General features: G+C 39.8%; 1 protein-coding gene across 3 annotated transcripts in view; it reads right to left on the bottom strand.

Annotated features, from left to right (window-relative positions):
- Baz1a (bromodomain adjacent to zinc finger domain 1A) overlaps positions 1-16,691 on the bottom strand; it is an 89,110-nt gene that overhangs the window by 26,110 nt on the left and 46,309 nt on the right. For 2 of the 3 annotated variants that reach the window (XM_034514037.2, XM_076941866.1), the window contains 10 exons: positions 15,367-15,501; positions 11,557-11,656; positions 10,814-10,980; positions 9,321-9,416; positions 8,553-8,691; positions 6,621-6,767; positions 2,171-2,266; positions 1,827-2,051; positions 1,231-1,396; positions 911-1,018 (listed from right to left, as the gene is read on the bottom strand). In XM_034514037.2, the coding sequence (XP_034369928.2) occupies positions 911-1,018; positions 1,231-1,396; positions 1,827-2,051; positions 2,171-2,266; positions 6,621-6,767; positions 8,553-8,691; positions 9,321-9,416; positions 10,814-10,980; positions 11,557-11,656; positions 15,367-15,501 (1,379 nt within the window). The remainder of the gene's footprint in view (positions 1-910; positions 1,019-1,230; positions 1,397-1,826; positions 2,052-2,170; positions 2,267-6,620; positions 6,768-8,552; positions 8,692-9,320; positions 9,417-10,813; positions 10,981-11,556; positions 11,657-15,366; positions 15,502-16,691) is intronic. The other variant, XM_076941865.1, reaches the window with a different exon arrangement.

Raw genomic sequence — 16,691 nt, 5'->3', positions numbered from 1 at the left:
AAGATTAGGAGGTGTGCCCTTTTGAGAGGAGTGTGTTACAAGGGGTGGGCTCTGAGGTTTCAAAAGACCAGCCAGACACAGTCTTTTTCTCTACAGGGATGCATAAGATATTTTGTTCATACTTTTCATTAATTGATTAACATTTAGCTTGTTACTTTTTATAATTTACCATTTACTGTTAGGAATAATACTAAGCCAGGTATAGTTCTATGTACCTATAAACTTGGGAAGCAGGGGCAGGAAGATTTATGTTCGAGGCTCTCTTGGTATTTGAAAAGGATGGCAGAGATCAACTTTCCAATGTACCTCTATTCCTCCATGAGGTTCAGAAGCACTACAAAACAGTGTACCTATGTTGGTGGTGGTTCTGTGTAGAGGGGAAAAGGAAATGAACTATTTAGGTTAAAAATAACCCATTGAGCTGGACATGGAAGTGCACACCTTCAATCCTGGCAGAGGCAGGGGGGACTCTTGAGTCTGAGGTCAGCATTATCTACAGAGTGAGTTTCAGGATAGCTAGGCCTACACAGAGAAACCTAGTCAGCATTATCTATAGAGTGAGTTCCAGGACAGCCAGGCCTACACAGAGAAACCTAGTCCCGAGGAGGGGGAGGACACACAACCCACCGAAAGCTTTGTAGGAAGTTACCACTTACATGAATTTTAAGAGACAAACTAAAAAAGTAACACATGTATAACTGATTAAGAGACTATACATAAATTTCATAGGCTTTTAAATGTAATCATAAAAAATTAAGTTTTTAAACTCTGAAAGCACTTTATAGTTTCGGGTAGCTGGCTTTTATTTTTACTCTTTACGTGTAATGAGGTCTTGTTTTTCTATACTGAAATTTCTTTGTGTATGAGGTGAATAGATAAAGCCACACAGGGAGTAAGACTCAAACCATACCCTAGATCTGCAGCTGAACTTCTCTGTTCGTCTTCCTTCAGTTTTCCTTGTTTCTCTTTCATTTTCTGTTCTTGTTCCTTAAGTTTTTCTTCCTTCCTTCTACGTATTCTGAAAGTCAAATAAAAGTCCATCTGACACACAGACACTGAGCATTTTGCCTTTGTTGAGCTGAAGACAGTGCGTGGAATGCTGTTACAAGCCAGGCTCGGAAAACTCACCCTGCTCTCTAGAAACACAGCTGGCGCTGTGACGTAGATGCTGTGGTGGATGCAAGCTTTAAAATGGAGTGAGTGAGAATGAGCGATGCGAGCAATGCTTACCGAGCAGCTGTGGCTTCTCTCTCTTTACGGTGCTGTTCTGCTTTGAGCTCTCGGAACTCCTGCTTGGCCTGTCGTAATACATCAACATAATCTTCAATGAAATCCCTAGTAGAAACTAGGGTCAGTAGCTTCCCACAGAGAGCATGAAGTATCTTCATTTTTTCTCCTGCCAAAATGGATAATTTCTGTGTTATCAATGAGAAAAAAAGGAACAGTGTTTGACAATTTGACTCAATGATAAAATGCCTAATAAAGAACAAGGAGTAGTAGATATGGTGGTACATTCATTTACTGTCAGCATTTGGGAGGCAGAGGTACACAGATTGTTTTGTGTTTTAAGGCCAGCTTGGTCTACACAGTGAGTTCTAGGACAGTCAGAGAGACTTAGTGAGACCCTGCCTCAAAACAAACAAGCAAACAAACCAAAACCAAATCAATCAACCAAATGACTCTAACAACAGTAATGCACTGCTTTTTCTTCATTTCTTTAATAACAGATTTATCATCTGGAGTTTCTTGTTGGCTTGTTAGTTTTCTGGATAAAAGAGATGGGTAGGAAGTAAGCAGGTTAAAAAAAATCACGACTTGCAGTTTACCTGGTGTCAAATCATACACAGACGTGCTGGACAGTTTCTTCAGCAGACTGGGATTACTCAGTCGAAGCTCCATGCAGGCATCATCCGTAGCATCGAACCCTCCTCGTTTCTGGTACCTGTACTTTGCATTTGCTGATGTCACATCAGCACCTGAAGCTAAGATGTGCAGTCTGAGGATTTCAGAAAGAGTGCAGCTATCAAGATCCAAGCTTTTCAAACTGCAGCCTAGATTGTTAAAAACGAAACAGCCATTTAGAAGACAATGAATACTCAGCAATGTAAATGTACCTTTATAAAGTAAAGTAAAATGCCAAACAACAACAAAAAACAAAGCCCACACATACCCTGGTGTAACTGTGGCCATGCAGCGGCCAAGGCTGCAACTGCAGACAGTGCAGATTTTGTGGGGTCTGCGTCCTCATCCAAAGCCTCTGTTAGATCTTTAAGGAAATAAACACTTTATTCTAGTGCAAGAATATTTGGGGAAAATGCCCCTTTAAAACGATCAACAAAACAGCTTAACATTCAGGAACCTCAGAAGAACCAACACCCAGCACAGCGTTATTCACATTCTCTTGGTCTCCACCAAAGCAACAGATCCTAGAACACAGACTGAATACTAACATTTCCTTCCAGAGCACACAAGAACTTTTCCAAATTACCAGCAAGATGCACTTACATATTCCAAAAAATGGCAAAATGTATTTTAAAATTAAAACAAATCACTCATTTAATGTAACTTGAAAAGTCTACTTTGACAATTGAGTAAAGATGCCCAGTCTTCTAAACATCTTAAGACTGAGCCACAACACAGCACAGGCTGTGATTATTACTGAACCACCAGGGGAGCTGCACAGCCCGCACTGCTGTCAGTTACTCATGCTTTCCAGTAACAGTTCCTCACTTTCAAATATCCAGTCTAAGGAGTAGGGGGAAGATTTCCCTTTACTTTCTAAGACAATAGCTTTAGTTTTGAAAATGTTTAAATTACAGTAGATTAAAACAGCAAATCTACTGGTATAAATATATAAACAACTCTTTCCAATTGTAACACACAGATTAAACCCTCAAGTGCCAACTGTACCCCTCATGTTTTCTAGAAACAAACCCAAACACACCAACCTGCTGACTGTGTTACAGTACAGTGTTTACAAGTTATTCTAATCAACAGGCCGTGTCTCGTTTTAGCACTGCCAGTAACTAGTACACATTCTTTGGACAAATCAGTTCATCTGGGCTTTATTTTTCTTAAAGGGGTGAGTCTAGATAAGGTCTCCTGCACTGCCAGCAAGGACCTCAGGCTAATCTGGATCTGTGCTTCCATGATGTTCTAACAGGATTCAAGTCCTAGGTTGACAAAAGGAACCTTAGAGAATAAAGTACGTAACTTTTCCAAGGAAAAAGCAACTCTGGGGTCATGTCTGATCACAATTACTGATGATTTTAAGATACAAACAGGACCACATAAAAGTTACCTGATTAAATTTATTGTAAATGCTGAAGTCACACCTACCAGACCCAACTCAGTAACAGGCAAATACTCGACCTAAAACTTCACAGTTTCAACTGACATGTGCAGCCACGGCACATTAACACGACCATGACCACCCACACTGCTAGCACAGCCACACAGTGCTAGAGCTCTTCCTCAGCAGACAGGCTCGTGTCCAGCCTCTAACGTCTAGAGGAAATCAGCATTGTAGAGCAAAAGCAACAGAGGCCTTAAGAAACGAACAATAACAGAAGGACTGTGTTTACAGTCTTACATAAAATGACATGTTAAAATACTATTCTTTTACATTAAAAAATTACATGTGTGTGTTCACCTTAGTGCATATCTGTGTACCATGTATGTGCAGGTGCTACAGAAGGCTAGCAGGGGATAGCAGATCCTCTGGAATAGGGGTTAAAGACAGTTGCTAGCTTTTATGTGGGTGCTGCGATTCAGACCACAGTTTTCTGCAAGAGCAGCCAGTGCTCATAGCTGCTGGCCCATCTCTTCACCTCAAAATATGTATTCTTAAACTGTATTATCTATTATATGGCACTCTAGAGAATTACAATTACCTCTTTAGAATTTTCTCAGTATTCTCTGGGTCCTTTCTTGCAAGAGAGCATGACTGAACTGTATCCCATATAACTGTATGAAACAGTTACATTTATTAGAGTTTCGTTTGTTTTTTGACAGGGTATATAGACCAGGCCAGCCTCCAACTCATGGATCCTTCTGTCTCTGCCTCCCTTATTATTACATATGTGTACTTATTCTTGCAAATGGTGGGATTAAAGGCCTGTGCCACCAAGCTTGACTTTATTAAATCATTTTAATGTATAAAGAGGTATATACAATTACAACATTCAGTCATGATATCCCAGAAAGAAAAAAAAAGCTCAGAACTGTTCCACTTAAGAAAGATGCTCTTGTCCGTCAAAGAATTTTAGGTTCACTGTATAAAAATAAAGACAGGGTTATGGTAGAACACGACTGTGATTCCAGCATTTGGAACATGGAGAAAGGAGGCAGGAATTCAAGGTCAGCCTCAGCTATATTGCAAACCCAAGACCAACGTGGAAAGATCTTATCTGAAAATATCAGCAGCACCAACAAAAAACCCCTAAAGTCAGGAATAACTGATATGGCTAGAACAAGACTTTTAAAACTGATATCTCTGGGCAGTGGTGGCACACGCCTTTAATCCCAGCACTTGGGAGGCAGAGGCAGGTGGATTTCTGAGTTTGAGGCCAGCCTGGTCTACAGAGTGAGTGCCAGGACAGCCAGGGCTACACAGAGAAACCCTGTCTCGAAAACAAAACAAAACAAAACAAAACAAAACAAAACAAAACAAAACAAAAGTCAATCCTATCTCCCTGTTTATAAGAAGACTTGAGAAAACTTTTCTGTTATTGAGACAGGAAGAAAAAATAGTTATTCCTGTGGTAGTTGCCATCACTGAACCATATATAATCTTTATTTTGTAGCAAGAATTTATGCAGAGATCAAATCTGTATTTTTATATTTGAGATTGTTCTATATAAGAACAGAGATATAGAAAGAATACATCAAGCAAATCCTGACTAGAAAAAAGCTTGGGAACACAAACTCCAACGGCTTTCTAATTTTTTTCCTTTGCATTAACTGATTTTCTCACCCAAGTTCCCTTTCATTCTTTTTTTTTTTTTTTTTTAAAAATCATTGTACTTATTATTACATGCTTGTGCATGCCTGTGTGTGCAGGCACATGTGTAGAGGTCAGAGGACAACTCCTTCAGACACTGGTTCTGCTTATACTGTGGGCTCTAGGGATTCACCGCTGGTCACCAGGCCTGCACAGCAAGTGTTTCCATCTGCTAGGCTGACTTGCTGGACCCACTTTTCTTACTGCACTAGAGCTTTCAAAATGGCAATCCTCATCTGTTTTAAATATGGAACTAAACACAGCTTAATGTCTTATGTTAAAGTCAGAACTTTAATTCTATATTAATATATATTAATTCAATTAATATATAATTCAATTAATATATATTAATTCAATAATTCTATAATGTTACTGGCTGACACAACACAATGGCCATATTAATACTTTCATTTGATGAAAATGGGGCAGTCATGTTGCTAAAACAACCTTGATATGGAACCTATGGTGGTCGACACTTAAGCCAGAGAATACATTTCACTTCAACTCAGACCATAAAATCAGAAGGCAGATAGCATTAGATACAGATTTATCAATCTCATTGATTCAGGAACTAGGCACAGAACTCAAACTACCTACACATCTCCCAGCATGATTTCCTTACTAAGATTTTTACATAATAGACTGAAGCATTATTTAATCATGCTCCTAGTCCACAGTCACATAAATGTTCAACATTTCCTCTGACTACAGGAGGTAACGCAACAATGAGCTATTGTCTTGTCTGAGAAGTCTCCCGTGTCCCGGGTGGACTATTGTCTTGTCTGGGAAGTCTCCCGTGTCCCGGGTGGACTTGAGCTCAGGATATCTCGCTGAGGATGACCCTGAGCGTCTGGTCCTCCTTCTCTACCTCCCAAACGCTAGTATTACAGTATGCTCTCCCACGCCCAGTTTGATGAGGTGCTGGGAGTGGTTAGCATTATCCACACAGTTTTTAAGTGACAGACATAGAAACAGTTTATTAACAAAGTGTGAAAGGAAAGGCACATCAGAGAAAGTGGATTAGATGGCTGGGCCAAGTCCAGTGCTTTGAAAGACTAGTGAGCATAATTGAAGTTTTCTAAAGGTTTCTCAAAGAAACTTTTGCTATGTTAACATATTATATACTGACCTTGGATATTTAAGAGCATAAAATTTAAAGAACAAAATTTCTAAATCAAACTATCCAGATTAAAAAATATCCTAAATATTAGTGCAAAAAGTGTAAGATCTACAACAATAGTATTTCAGTTAAAAGTAGTTATAAGAATTTAAGTTTTCCCAATAAGGGGCAGAGGGAAAAGGCTATTTAGCAGAATTTTTTGGCATTGCAGATACCAGACAGTGAGATGCTTCTAAATTACAAGGGAAAATATAAAGAAACAAAAGGAAGACAACTCGGGGAAAAATGTCTCAAAGGCTGTCAGAAACAGGTCACACCAATATTAAGTTTTTACAGATATCTGGTAATATGTTGTTAGCATACTATGACTTAGCATCAGGTAGACTGAATACCTATATTTTCTAACTGCAAAAGAAAAGTTAGTTGTGTAATAATCCATCAAAACCCAGTTTTACTACAAAGCTGCTAGCTCAATCAACAGCGGTGTTGAACTCTGACCTTTGGTGTCAGCATCAGTTATCTGCTCTTTGGCTACTTCCTCCTCTTCTTCAGCCATCGCCTGGAAGATTGCAGTCAGGAAGAAAAAAAGCAATTCACACAGTGGGCCTTCACTGTCATTTCCTACAAGAGCTTCCTCTAACACTTCTGTGAATAAAACGTTTAAAAGGAATTTAAAGTTCTGTCATGACTGAAGAAACAACTCCATTGGAAAATAATAAACATTCAATCAACATGAGCCTGTGCGACTGTTCTCTCAAGTGCCTGTTTATGAAAGTAGATCCAAGTCTTATCTGAACCAAAATAAATTAAAGTTGAAGCACAAATTTAACTACACTTAAAAATATAATTTTATAGGTAGTGGTGATGAAGTCAGATTGTTCTACCAGTCACATAGCAAGTTCTGGATCAGCCAGAGCTATATAGTAATACTCTGTCTCAAAAATCAAAATAAACAAAACCCCATAACAGCATAGCTTGTTATTACTGTTCCACTGCTCACGAGAGCTATGTGGGATGCTACTTACCAAACAGTGCCCAGGCAAGGAAATTATCATGATTAGGTTTTAATCCTAACACTGTGCAGATATTAAAATGTTTGCCAATTGTTTAGAGCTCACGATTCATAAGGCATTAGTGCTTCATGCCATAGACCTTGCCCTTAAGGAGACACTGGAGATCTCGGATCTCTATTGGTCAATGCACTCTCTTAGTAAAACAAGAATGACAAGGAAATCTGTCTCCAAGGCTTCTACATGGAACTTAAAAAACTTTATTGGATAAAAATTTAAAATTTGATCCAAATTCCTTCTCATATTGGACTCTATTATAAATGTTTATACAAATTTTGTAAACCCACACGTAAATTAATTACAAATTAGAAGTGGAAACTACTTTACTTGTCTGTAAACTCTCACATGGCATTCCTCACTCAAGAAGTGGGTCTACTCTCCAGCCCTCGAGTTCTATGACTGTTAAGTCTATGACTGTTCTTACGAGGGCCCATGGCAAAGGTAAGGATGCACCAGTTCCAAACCTAAGTAACAGTTTCTGTTTCCTAGTGGGAGGTCACATGGAGAGGACTGAAACATGTGCATGCAAAAGCCATCTTAAACAACTAACCAGTCACACCTCCATCTCAGTTCCAGCCACTCTTTGACTGCAATCATATGGGAAACTCCAAAAGATGTTCAATGACCCTACAGAACTGTGATAAGTCATTTACTCTTTAAAAAAAGAAAAAACATTTATTTTTATGTTATTCTTTTACTAATGTATTTGGTAAACATACAAGATTGTGTTTGTTAATGATATTTTCCCGCACATGTATAAATGTGCATTTCTCCTCCCCACCATCCTTGATTATCTCCCTTTCTCCCTTTAGCTGTTCCTTTTCTGGTTCTATATTATACCCCACCTGCTTTCATGGGATATGTGTGTCCTGTACATCATTAGTGTGCCGGCTGTTTTTTGTTAACCTGACACAAAACTAGACCTATGAGGGAAGAGGGAATCTTAATTGAGAGAATTCTTCCATCACATGGCCTGTAGCTATGTCTATAGGGCACTTCTTGGTTAACGGCTGATGTGGGAGTGCTCAGACACTGGGAGTGATGCCACCACAGGCATGTGGTCCTGGATGCTATCAGACTGCAACATGTGCAAGACAGTAAAAAGCACTTCCCCAAGGCCTCTGCTCCAGCTCCTGTCTCCAGAGTCCTGCCTTGAGTTCCTGCCCTCATTCTCTTTGATGATGGACTGGTGTGGAAGTGCAAGCCAAGTAAACCCCCACCCTCACCGCCCCCACCAAGTTGCTTTGGGTCCTGGTGTTTTATCACAGCAATAGAAACCCTAACTAAGACAGCTAGAAGTCAAGTCGTACATTATGTCAGAGTAAACTGTCATGAAGCAACAGGTAACTTGAGTACTTGCCTAAACTTACTCCCTCAGGAAACTCATCTTGAAGATCAAAAAGTTCCCCAAATGCATTAAGGAACTCCAAAACCATCAGAGCATCACCAAAGACTTCAGGAGGTAGTCTAGTTTTCACGGGCGTTGGTTCTGGAAGTTCCTGCAAGGTTAAATAAATAGTACATGCAATGTTTAAAGGTTTAGATACTTTTAGATTATTTCCAGAAATAAATGAAATCCTTATTCTCTTAACCCAAATAAACCTAAATGCATGCCTGGCCACAGCCGTTATTGGATGCCAGGGATCACAAAGTCTGATCAACTATTTTGGCAGAATAACTACTACAGTAACAGTGCAACCCTGGGAAGCTAAGAAAACCATCTATATATAGCTGGCTGTTTCCTTTCAGTTAAATGAGGAAGACGCACTTCTATCAAGATACAAACTTTTCAGCTGGGTGTCCACTATAGACTTGCAGTCTCAGCACTCAGAAGAGTGACACAGATGAATGGGAGCTCCAGGCTGCCTGGTCTGCACAGTAAGACCTTTCTCACTGCTAACAAAACCAAAACTCAAACCCACCCCCAATTTTTTCTGAGATAAGAGTCTCAGTATGTAGACTAGGACGGCCTCAAACTCACAAGAGATCCATCCATCCATACCTGTCTCCACCTACCAACTGCTGGACTAAATGCATGTGTTTATAACCACATATAACCAACCAGGCTATCAGCAAAGCCACATAGGACACATGAAATACATCTGTGGCAAGCACTGCATGTTCATACCTTAAGGTCATCACATTCCATATCTTCTCTGGGTTTACTCCACTGCTTTAAGTATTCCATATATTTTCGCTTTTCTTCACGCAATTTCTCTCTTTCCTAGCAAAAAAGATTATAAAAATTGTTAGAAGAAATTTACCCATCAATATTAACATCACCTGAGAACTGTTGATAAGCACTGGAGCTAGGCAGCTCAGCTGGTACAGTACGTGGCCAACAGTCAAGTCTGATCCTAAATACAGTGTAAAATGAGGCTTGGTGGTATACACTTGTAATTCTAGTACCTGAAAGGTACTGGCAATAATTCAAGGTCATACTTGGCTACAGAGCAAATGTGGGGCCAACCTAGGTTACACAAGACCCTGTCTCAATTAAAAACAAACCAAAAAGTCCCTTGGAACTAGGGTTTCATGAAGATGGTTGTGAGCTGCCATGTGGGTGCTGGGAATCAAACCTGGGTCCTCTCCAAGAGCAGCCAAAAACCTCAATCCACTGAACATTTCTCTAGCCCTGTTTTTAGTTTTTAAGGCCAAGAATGAAGAGTAGAAATAAACGAATCAAAGTATTATTTATTTATTCATTGGGTGTGTATGGACTATGTATATGTTGGGTTTGTGTGTTTGTGTGTAGAGATCAAGCAGTGTCTTCAATCATGTTCCATTTTGTAACTTTTAAAAAATTTAAAAATGATGTCCATGCACCTGCTTCTCTGTGTATACCTCACATGTGCAGTGCAGAGAGACCAGAACGGAACATCAGATCCCCTGGAGCCCAATATGTGTCATAGGAACAAAGATCAAGAACTCTGTAAAAACAGCAAGTGTTTTGGGCAACCAGCACTTGGCAGGCAGATCTCTGTGAGTTCGAGGCCAACCTACAGACTGAGTCTACAAAGTGAGTTCCAGGACAGCCAAAGCTATACAGAGAAAAACTGTCTCAAAAAAATAAAAACAGAAAGAGAAAAAGGAAAAAACAAAAAGAAAATAAGTATGAGGCTGGAGAGATGCCTGAGAGTTAAGAGCAGTGGCTGCTCTTTCAGAGGACCTGGGTTCAATACCTAGCATCAAAAATCTAACAAAAGAGGCTCTAAAATAATTTAGGTTGAATGAGATTAGCAGAGATTCATATTCTCTCTCTCTTCTCTCCTCTCTCTCTCTCTCTCTCTCTCTCTCTCTCTCTCTCTCTCTCTCTCTCTGTGTCTCTGTCTCTCTCTCTCGTTCATGCTAAATATATGCCTGCATTCGAGAAGAAGGCATCAGATCCCATAACAGATGGTTGTGAGCCACCATGTGGGTGCTGGGAATTGAACTTAGGACCTCTGGAAGAGCAGTCGGTGCTCTTAACCTCTGAGCCATCTCTCCAGTCCCCTGGGGAGATTAATATTTTTATCTGTGTTCTATGTAGGCTCAAAAATGTGAATGAAAATGGTAAAAAAATTTAGTTTATACTGAATATATATATAATATAATATCATCATATATTAGTATACTGAGTACCTTTTCTCTTTCTATTTTAAGTCTCTCTTTTTCTTCTTTTTTCTTTAGTCGCTCTTCTTCTACAATTTTCTTCAATTCTTCCCTCTTTTTCTCTTTATCTTCCCTTTCTCTTTTTCTTGCTTCCAAAGCATCTGCTTTTTCTCGTTTTAATTTAGCCTTTTCAAAAGCTGTGGAGAAGGTCAAATTTAAAACTATACACTGACAAAAAGAAAAATTCAGTTAAAAAAAAGTCTAACAAAAGAGGCTCTAAAATAATTTGGGTTAAATGAGATTAGCAGAGATTCACAAATTCTTGAGGGGCTAGCAGGTAACTGATTAATTAAACGTTAAGCTACCCACACTAGGACAAACATATCCTGCCTTTAAAACCAAAGACAATAAAATATATACAAAGAATGATAATTAAGTAGTCTACTTGTTAAGATATGGAATCACATCCCTCACAACTGGAATGTATTAATCCCACTGAATTAGATTTAGATGCATTCAAGCTGGGAGGCAGTATCAGTAAAAACCACATAACTCAGATGCCATGGCCTCCAACAGCTTTAAACCCTTACAACTTCAGCTCAATCTAGCAGTAAGCAGTCTACAGGGAAGGCTATACTTAGAAGAGATGAATAAGGGCCATTCAGAAAAAAAAAAAAGGCAGAGTTTATCATTCAGAAATATTCCTCATTTGGGCACAGAGAAATATTCATTCTTATCCTTAAACAGTGTTTGGAGAAAATGTTAAAACTCACCCAGTGCCCTCATTTCTTCTTGTTTCAAAAGCTTGTCTCTTTCTTTAATAGCTTTGCTCCGACATCTTGCAATAGTCTGCTTACTAACAATGTTGTCTTCCTAAAAAATAAATGAAGAAACTAAAGTGGTAAACCACAAACTACATAAGATGGTAAGTCTGCCAAGTTTTCTAGGTAAGGAAAAAACAAAACCCAAAACATCAAAAGCTCTGACCAGGACTGCAGTCACAGGTGGGTGGTAGAATACCAAGATCACATAAGTATTTTGAAGCCCCTAAATAGTGCCACTCCCTGGGCCAAGCATATATAAACCATCACATTCCACTCCCTGGTCCCCATAGGCTTGTTCAAAAATATGAGTCTATGGTGGCCATACCTAAACATAGCATAATGCAAAATATATTTAGTTCAACTTCCAAAGTCCCCATAGTCTATAGCAGTTTCAACAATGTTAAAAGTCCAAAGTTCAAAGTCTCTTTTGAGATTCATCTAATCACTGTAATTCCCAAAGCAAGACAGGAAACAGCTGGGCAAACTCCAAACTCTGCATCTCCATGGCTGATGTCAAACCAGTGTTCCTATCTCCCAACTCTTATCTTTGTTGACTGCAACAAACTTCTTTCTCCTGGGCTGGTTCCACTTCCTGTTAGCAGCTTTCCTCAGCAGATAACCCACAGCTCTGGCATCTTGAACATCTTGGGGTCTCCAAAACAACTTCAGTGTTACAGCTTCTTGTTTCAATGTCTGGGATCCACACATGATCTTTTGGGCTCCTCCAAAGGGCTGACATCACTTCTCCAGTCTGCCCTCTGTAGCACTCTAAGCTCAGGATGACTCCACTCCAGTGATGCTGCTGTTCTTGGTGATTATTCCATGGTACTGGCATCTCCAATACACTGGAGTCTTCCACTGCAACCAGGCTTCACCAATAACCTCTCATAGGCTCTCTTCATGGTGCCAAGCCTCAACTCTTTTGCATGACCCCTTCAGTTCTGGGCCATCATCTACAACTGAGGCTGCACCTTCCATGGCCTCTCACAGTGCCAAGCCTCAGCTGCTCTTCATGACCCCTTCATGCCTTCAAACCAGACCACCTGGGTGACTCTTACACAGTACCAAGTCCAGCTGCAGCACAAGGTACAACTTTGGCTATCTCTGGAACACAGCTTCTTTGTGCTCTCAGAAAATACTTCTCAGAAGATTTCACCTCAGTGATGCTGGTCTCTTCTTAATCACCACTAATATCTTAGCTCCAGCTAACTATCGTCAATTACCCCAGTAGTCTCTTTCTCCTCTTGAATATAAAGCCAGAGACACATGACCAAAGTTGCTGAGTTCTGCTGCTTGCAGGAGCTGGACTATGGCCCCCTTGTTCTATTATTATCACTACCTTCCTCTTCTCCAGTTCCTTCACCAAGCTTGACTGTCCTGGATCTTGCTCTGTAAATTGACCTTGAACTCAGAGATCTGCATGCCTGTCTCCTGGGATTAAAGGCCAGTACCATCATGCCTGGCTTTAAGCTTTTCTTCACCTAGAACTTGCTCTGACTTATGCTGGCCTTGAACTCAGAGATCTGCTTGGCTTTATCTCCCAGGATAAAAGTGTGTACCACCATGCCTGGATCTAAATTTAGCTGGGTTGCCCCAAAACCCCATTCCCTTAATCTGTTATCTCCTAGAACACAGGATTTGGCTCAATTTCACTTCCTGGTACCCCTTTAATACTTGAACTATATACTTTTTATTTTTTCTTTCTAAGCTTCCTACGCTTGATCAAAACATTCTTCATGTTTAACCAGATTTAAAAAAGTCTCTGATGGGCTTTTTTGAGACTTCCTTTGTCAATGCAATTAATAATAAATCCCTTTACCTTACACTCAGGTAGACTCTTCAGACAAGGGCAAAAAGCTGCCACATTCTTCACAAAAATACCACAAAAACAGTTTCTAGGCCACATACTGAAATTCTTCTCCACTGAAACCCTCTTCAGCCATATTCCTACTAGGATGGCCCATTAAGCCCAACTTAAAGCATTCTACTGCTTTCCAAAGTCCCCAAATCCACATTCCTCCAAACAAAAGCATGGTCAGGCCTATCACAGCAATACCCCAGTCCCTGGTACCAACTTCTGTCTTATTAGGGTTTCACTGCTGTGAACAAACACCATGACCAAGGCAACTCTTATAAGGACAACATTTAATTGGGGCTGGCTTACAGGTTCAGGGCTCAGTCCATTATCCTCAAGACAAGAGCATGGCAGCATCCAGGCAGACATGGTGCAGGCAGAGCTGAGAGTTCTATATCTTCATCTGAAGGCTGCTAGAGGAAGACTGACTTCCAAGCAGCTAGGGTGAGGGTCTTAAGCCCACACCCACAATGCCACACCTACTCCAACAAGGCCACACCTACTCCAACAAGGCCACACCTCTGAATAGTGCCACTCCCTGAGCCAAGCATAAACAAATCATCACATATACCAAATACCCTCCAAACTGCTATTAGAAGCAGTGGAAGCTGGCTTTCAAATCATTATAGCTATCAGCAACCTCTAGTCAGAAGAAAAGAACCAGAAAGTACAGAAGGAGGGTAAGAGAAAACAAAAATGCCAAAGGAAAGAGAATCCAGGATCAGAAGAATCCAATTTTGCTCCTTCCAGTTCCAAGACCTGCATAGGTTATTAGTTTGCCCACTTCCAGACACTTCCATGGGGTCTTTGTGGGGAATGACAATGATCTGATGAAGAAAAATTCTTTACTACTAAAACAAACAAAGGTAAACTGAGAAGCAACTGACACACTTTTCATCCCACACTGCCTACTCATTCCACTCTAAAGTCTCTTAGAGATTTACTGTGCATTCTAAGTCTCTCATCACACACCAGTAGATTATTATTTGCTTGGATTTAGGCCACCACTTTTTGATTAAAGTCTATTTTTAGTAACTATATAAACAAATTAGATATTATTATATAAAGAATATTAGAACCATTTGATTTGCAAAATGCAGCCTCAAGACTATACATTCTGCTGGATAGCACATTAGATCTCTCTGTATGTTTACAGATCTGCTATGCTATGTGCATGACAAACATTCTGCAAACCAATGCTGAGTCCCTTATAACCATGTTCATGTCTCAAGTACCCTTCCACCCTTTTGCCCTATGGCTGAATGTCTTAGCCACTGTTCCACTGCTGTGAAGAGACACTATGACCCAGACAACTATTGTAAGAGAAAACATCGAGTTGGGGGTTAGCTTATGGTTTCAAAGGTTTGGTCCATTATCGTCAGGGCAACATGCAGGCAGACTCTGGAACAGCAGCTGAGAGCTACATCCTGATCCATAGGTATAGACACTGGGTCTGGTATAGGCTTCGGTAACCTCAGAGCCCACTCCCTGATGACTAAGTATTCAAATATATGATCCCGTGGGAGCTTTTCTTATTCAAAGCACCAACTCTTGTGTTTCATTTAGGCCTTTCTTTAAAGCCCGCTGGTCAGAGCTGCACTGGAGACTTGAGTGTTACCCTCATTTCCTGACTTTTCTGTCCCACTTGCTTTTCTTAGTGACTGCCTGTATACTTAGTCCTGCCCTAGTATAAAATCTGTCTCCTGAGAACATGAATCCACACTGGAAACTTCGTGAATCTCAATGCTGAGCAGCATCAAGGGAACACACACTCAAATAATTTTCTTTATGAAGTAAAAGGGTATTTTTCTTACAGGTTATATGTGTGACAGGAACTACACATTTCATTGACTGCAAATACTGCTTTATTAAGCTAAGGGTAGTTTGGACTTTTCTTTACCTACCTGACCAAAAGATATTCGTTTGGGAGGTCTTCCTCTTCGTCTGTTAGCAGGACTGAAGATAAATGTTGGTGGATCATCAGGGAAGAAATAAGAAAAATCTTGCTCTGCTATGTTATATGTTGAAAAAGATGATGCCTTAATTAAAAACACACAGGGCATAGTGACAACACATTAGTGTACTCTATACAAGATGTCTGATGTCATATGACCACTGTTACTGCTGTTAAAGACTAAGCCAAAAACATTGTCTTTCAAATGCATGTATGTAGTTGGCTTATGTGATCCTTTTCTACATTAAATAATTCATCAGAAAGATACCAGATAGAAAACTAATTAAAGTTTATCAAGAACTGAGTAGTGTGATACATGCCTGTAATCCCAGCATTTGCAAGACAGAATCAAGGTTCAGAAGCTCAAGGTCATTCTTGGCTTCACAATAGCTTTAAGATACGCTTACATGAGACTTAAGCCTAACAAAACCAAACCACCTTTCCACAAAATATCAACGTTTCTACAGATTTTTAAATACTGAAAGCTATTTCAATATGTTTTTTAGATTTATTTTTACTATCAGGTGTTTATGTTGTATGGGTATGTGCATATATGAAGGCGAGTGCTGGAGTTGCATATTGGCAGTTGTAAGCACCTGATGTGGGGTGTGGATGCAGGGAACCAAATTCAAGAGCAGTAGTTATCTCTTAACAGTGAACCATCTCTATAGATACATCTCTGTTTTGTTTTTACCAATTTTATCTAAATTTTCTCTCTCTCTCTCTCTCTCTCTCTCTCTCTCTCTCTCTCTCTTGAGATGGGAACTCAATTATATGACTCAATTATGGGAACTCAAATATGTACCTTTGACTAGCTTTGACTTACTTTTTAGTCAAGGCTGATCTTGAATTCAGGCATTAGCCTGACTTTGCCTCCTGTGTGCTGGAATTGTAGGTATACACCAGCATGCCTGACTTGAAAATATCCAAGTTGTACATTTAAAAACCCTGTTATTTTGCTTTTACTTCTAAAACACAATATAATGTTTCAGCACTCCAATAAATGTCTTCCTCCTTTGTGTTGCTCTGTTCTGTTTGGGTTTTTGAGACAACCTCTCTGTGAAGTTCAGGCTAATCCCACACATGCGCTTCTTCTGCCCCAGTGTCCTGAGTAGGATTGCTACTACCTGGCTCACAGCAAATCTTCCCAACCATTTTCCAACTACTGCACACTTTGATTCTTTGTCGGGGCTAGGTAATAACTTAAATACTTTATATATTAAAATGAGTTGGTCTAGATAAAAGCAGAAATTCAAACTGCTATAAAATTCCAAA

This window comes from Arvicanthis niloticus, chromosome 11 (genome assembly GCF_011762505.2).
Source record: "Arvicanthis niloticus isolate mArvNil1 chromosome 11, mArvNil1.pat.X, whole genome shotgun sequence".
NCBI classification, from domain to species: domain Eukaryota; kingdom Metazoa; phylum Chordata; class Mammalia; order Rodentia; family Muridae; genus Arvicanthis; species Arvicanthis niloticus.
The sequence above is the reverse complement of the archived record's forward strand: the minus strand, read 5'-3'. Positions and strand labels throughout refer to the sequence as shown.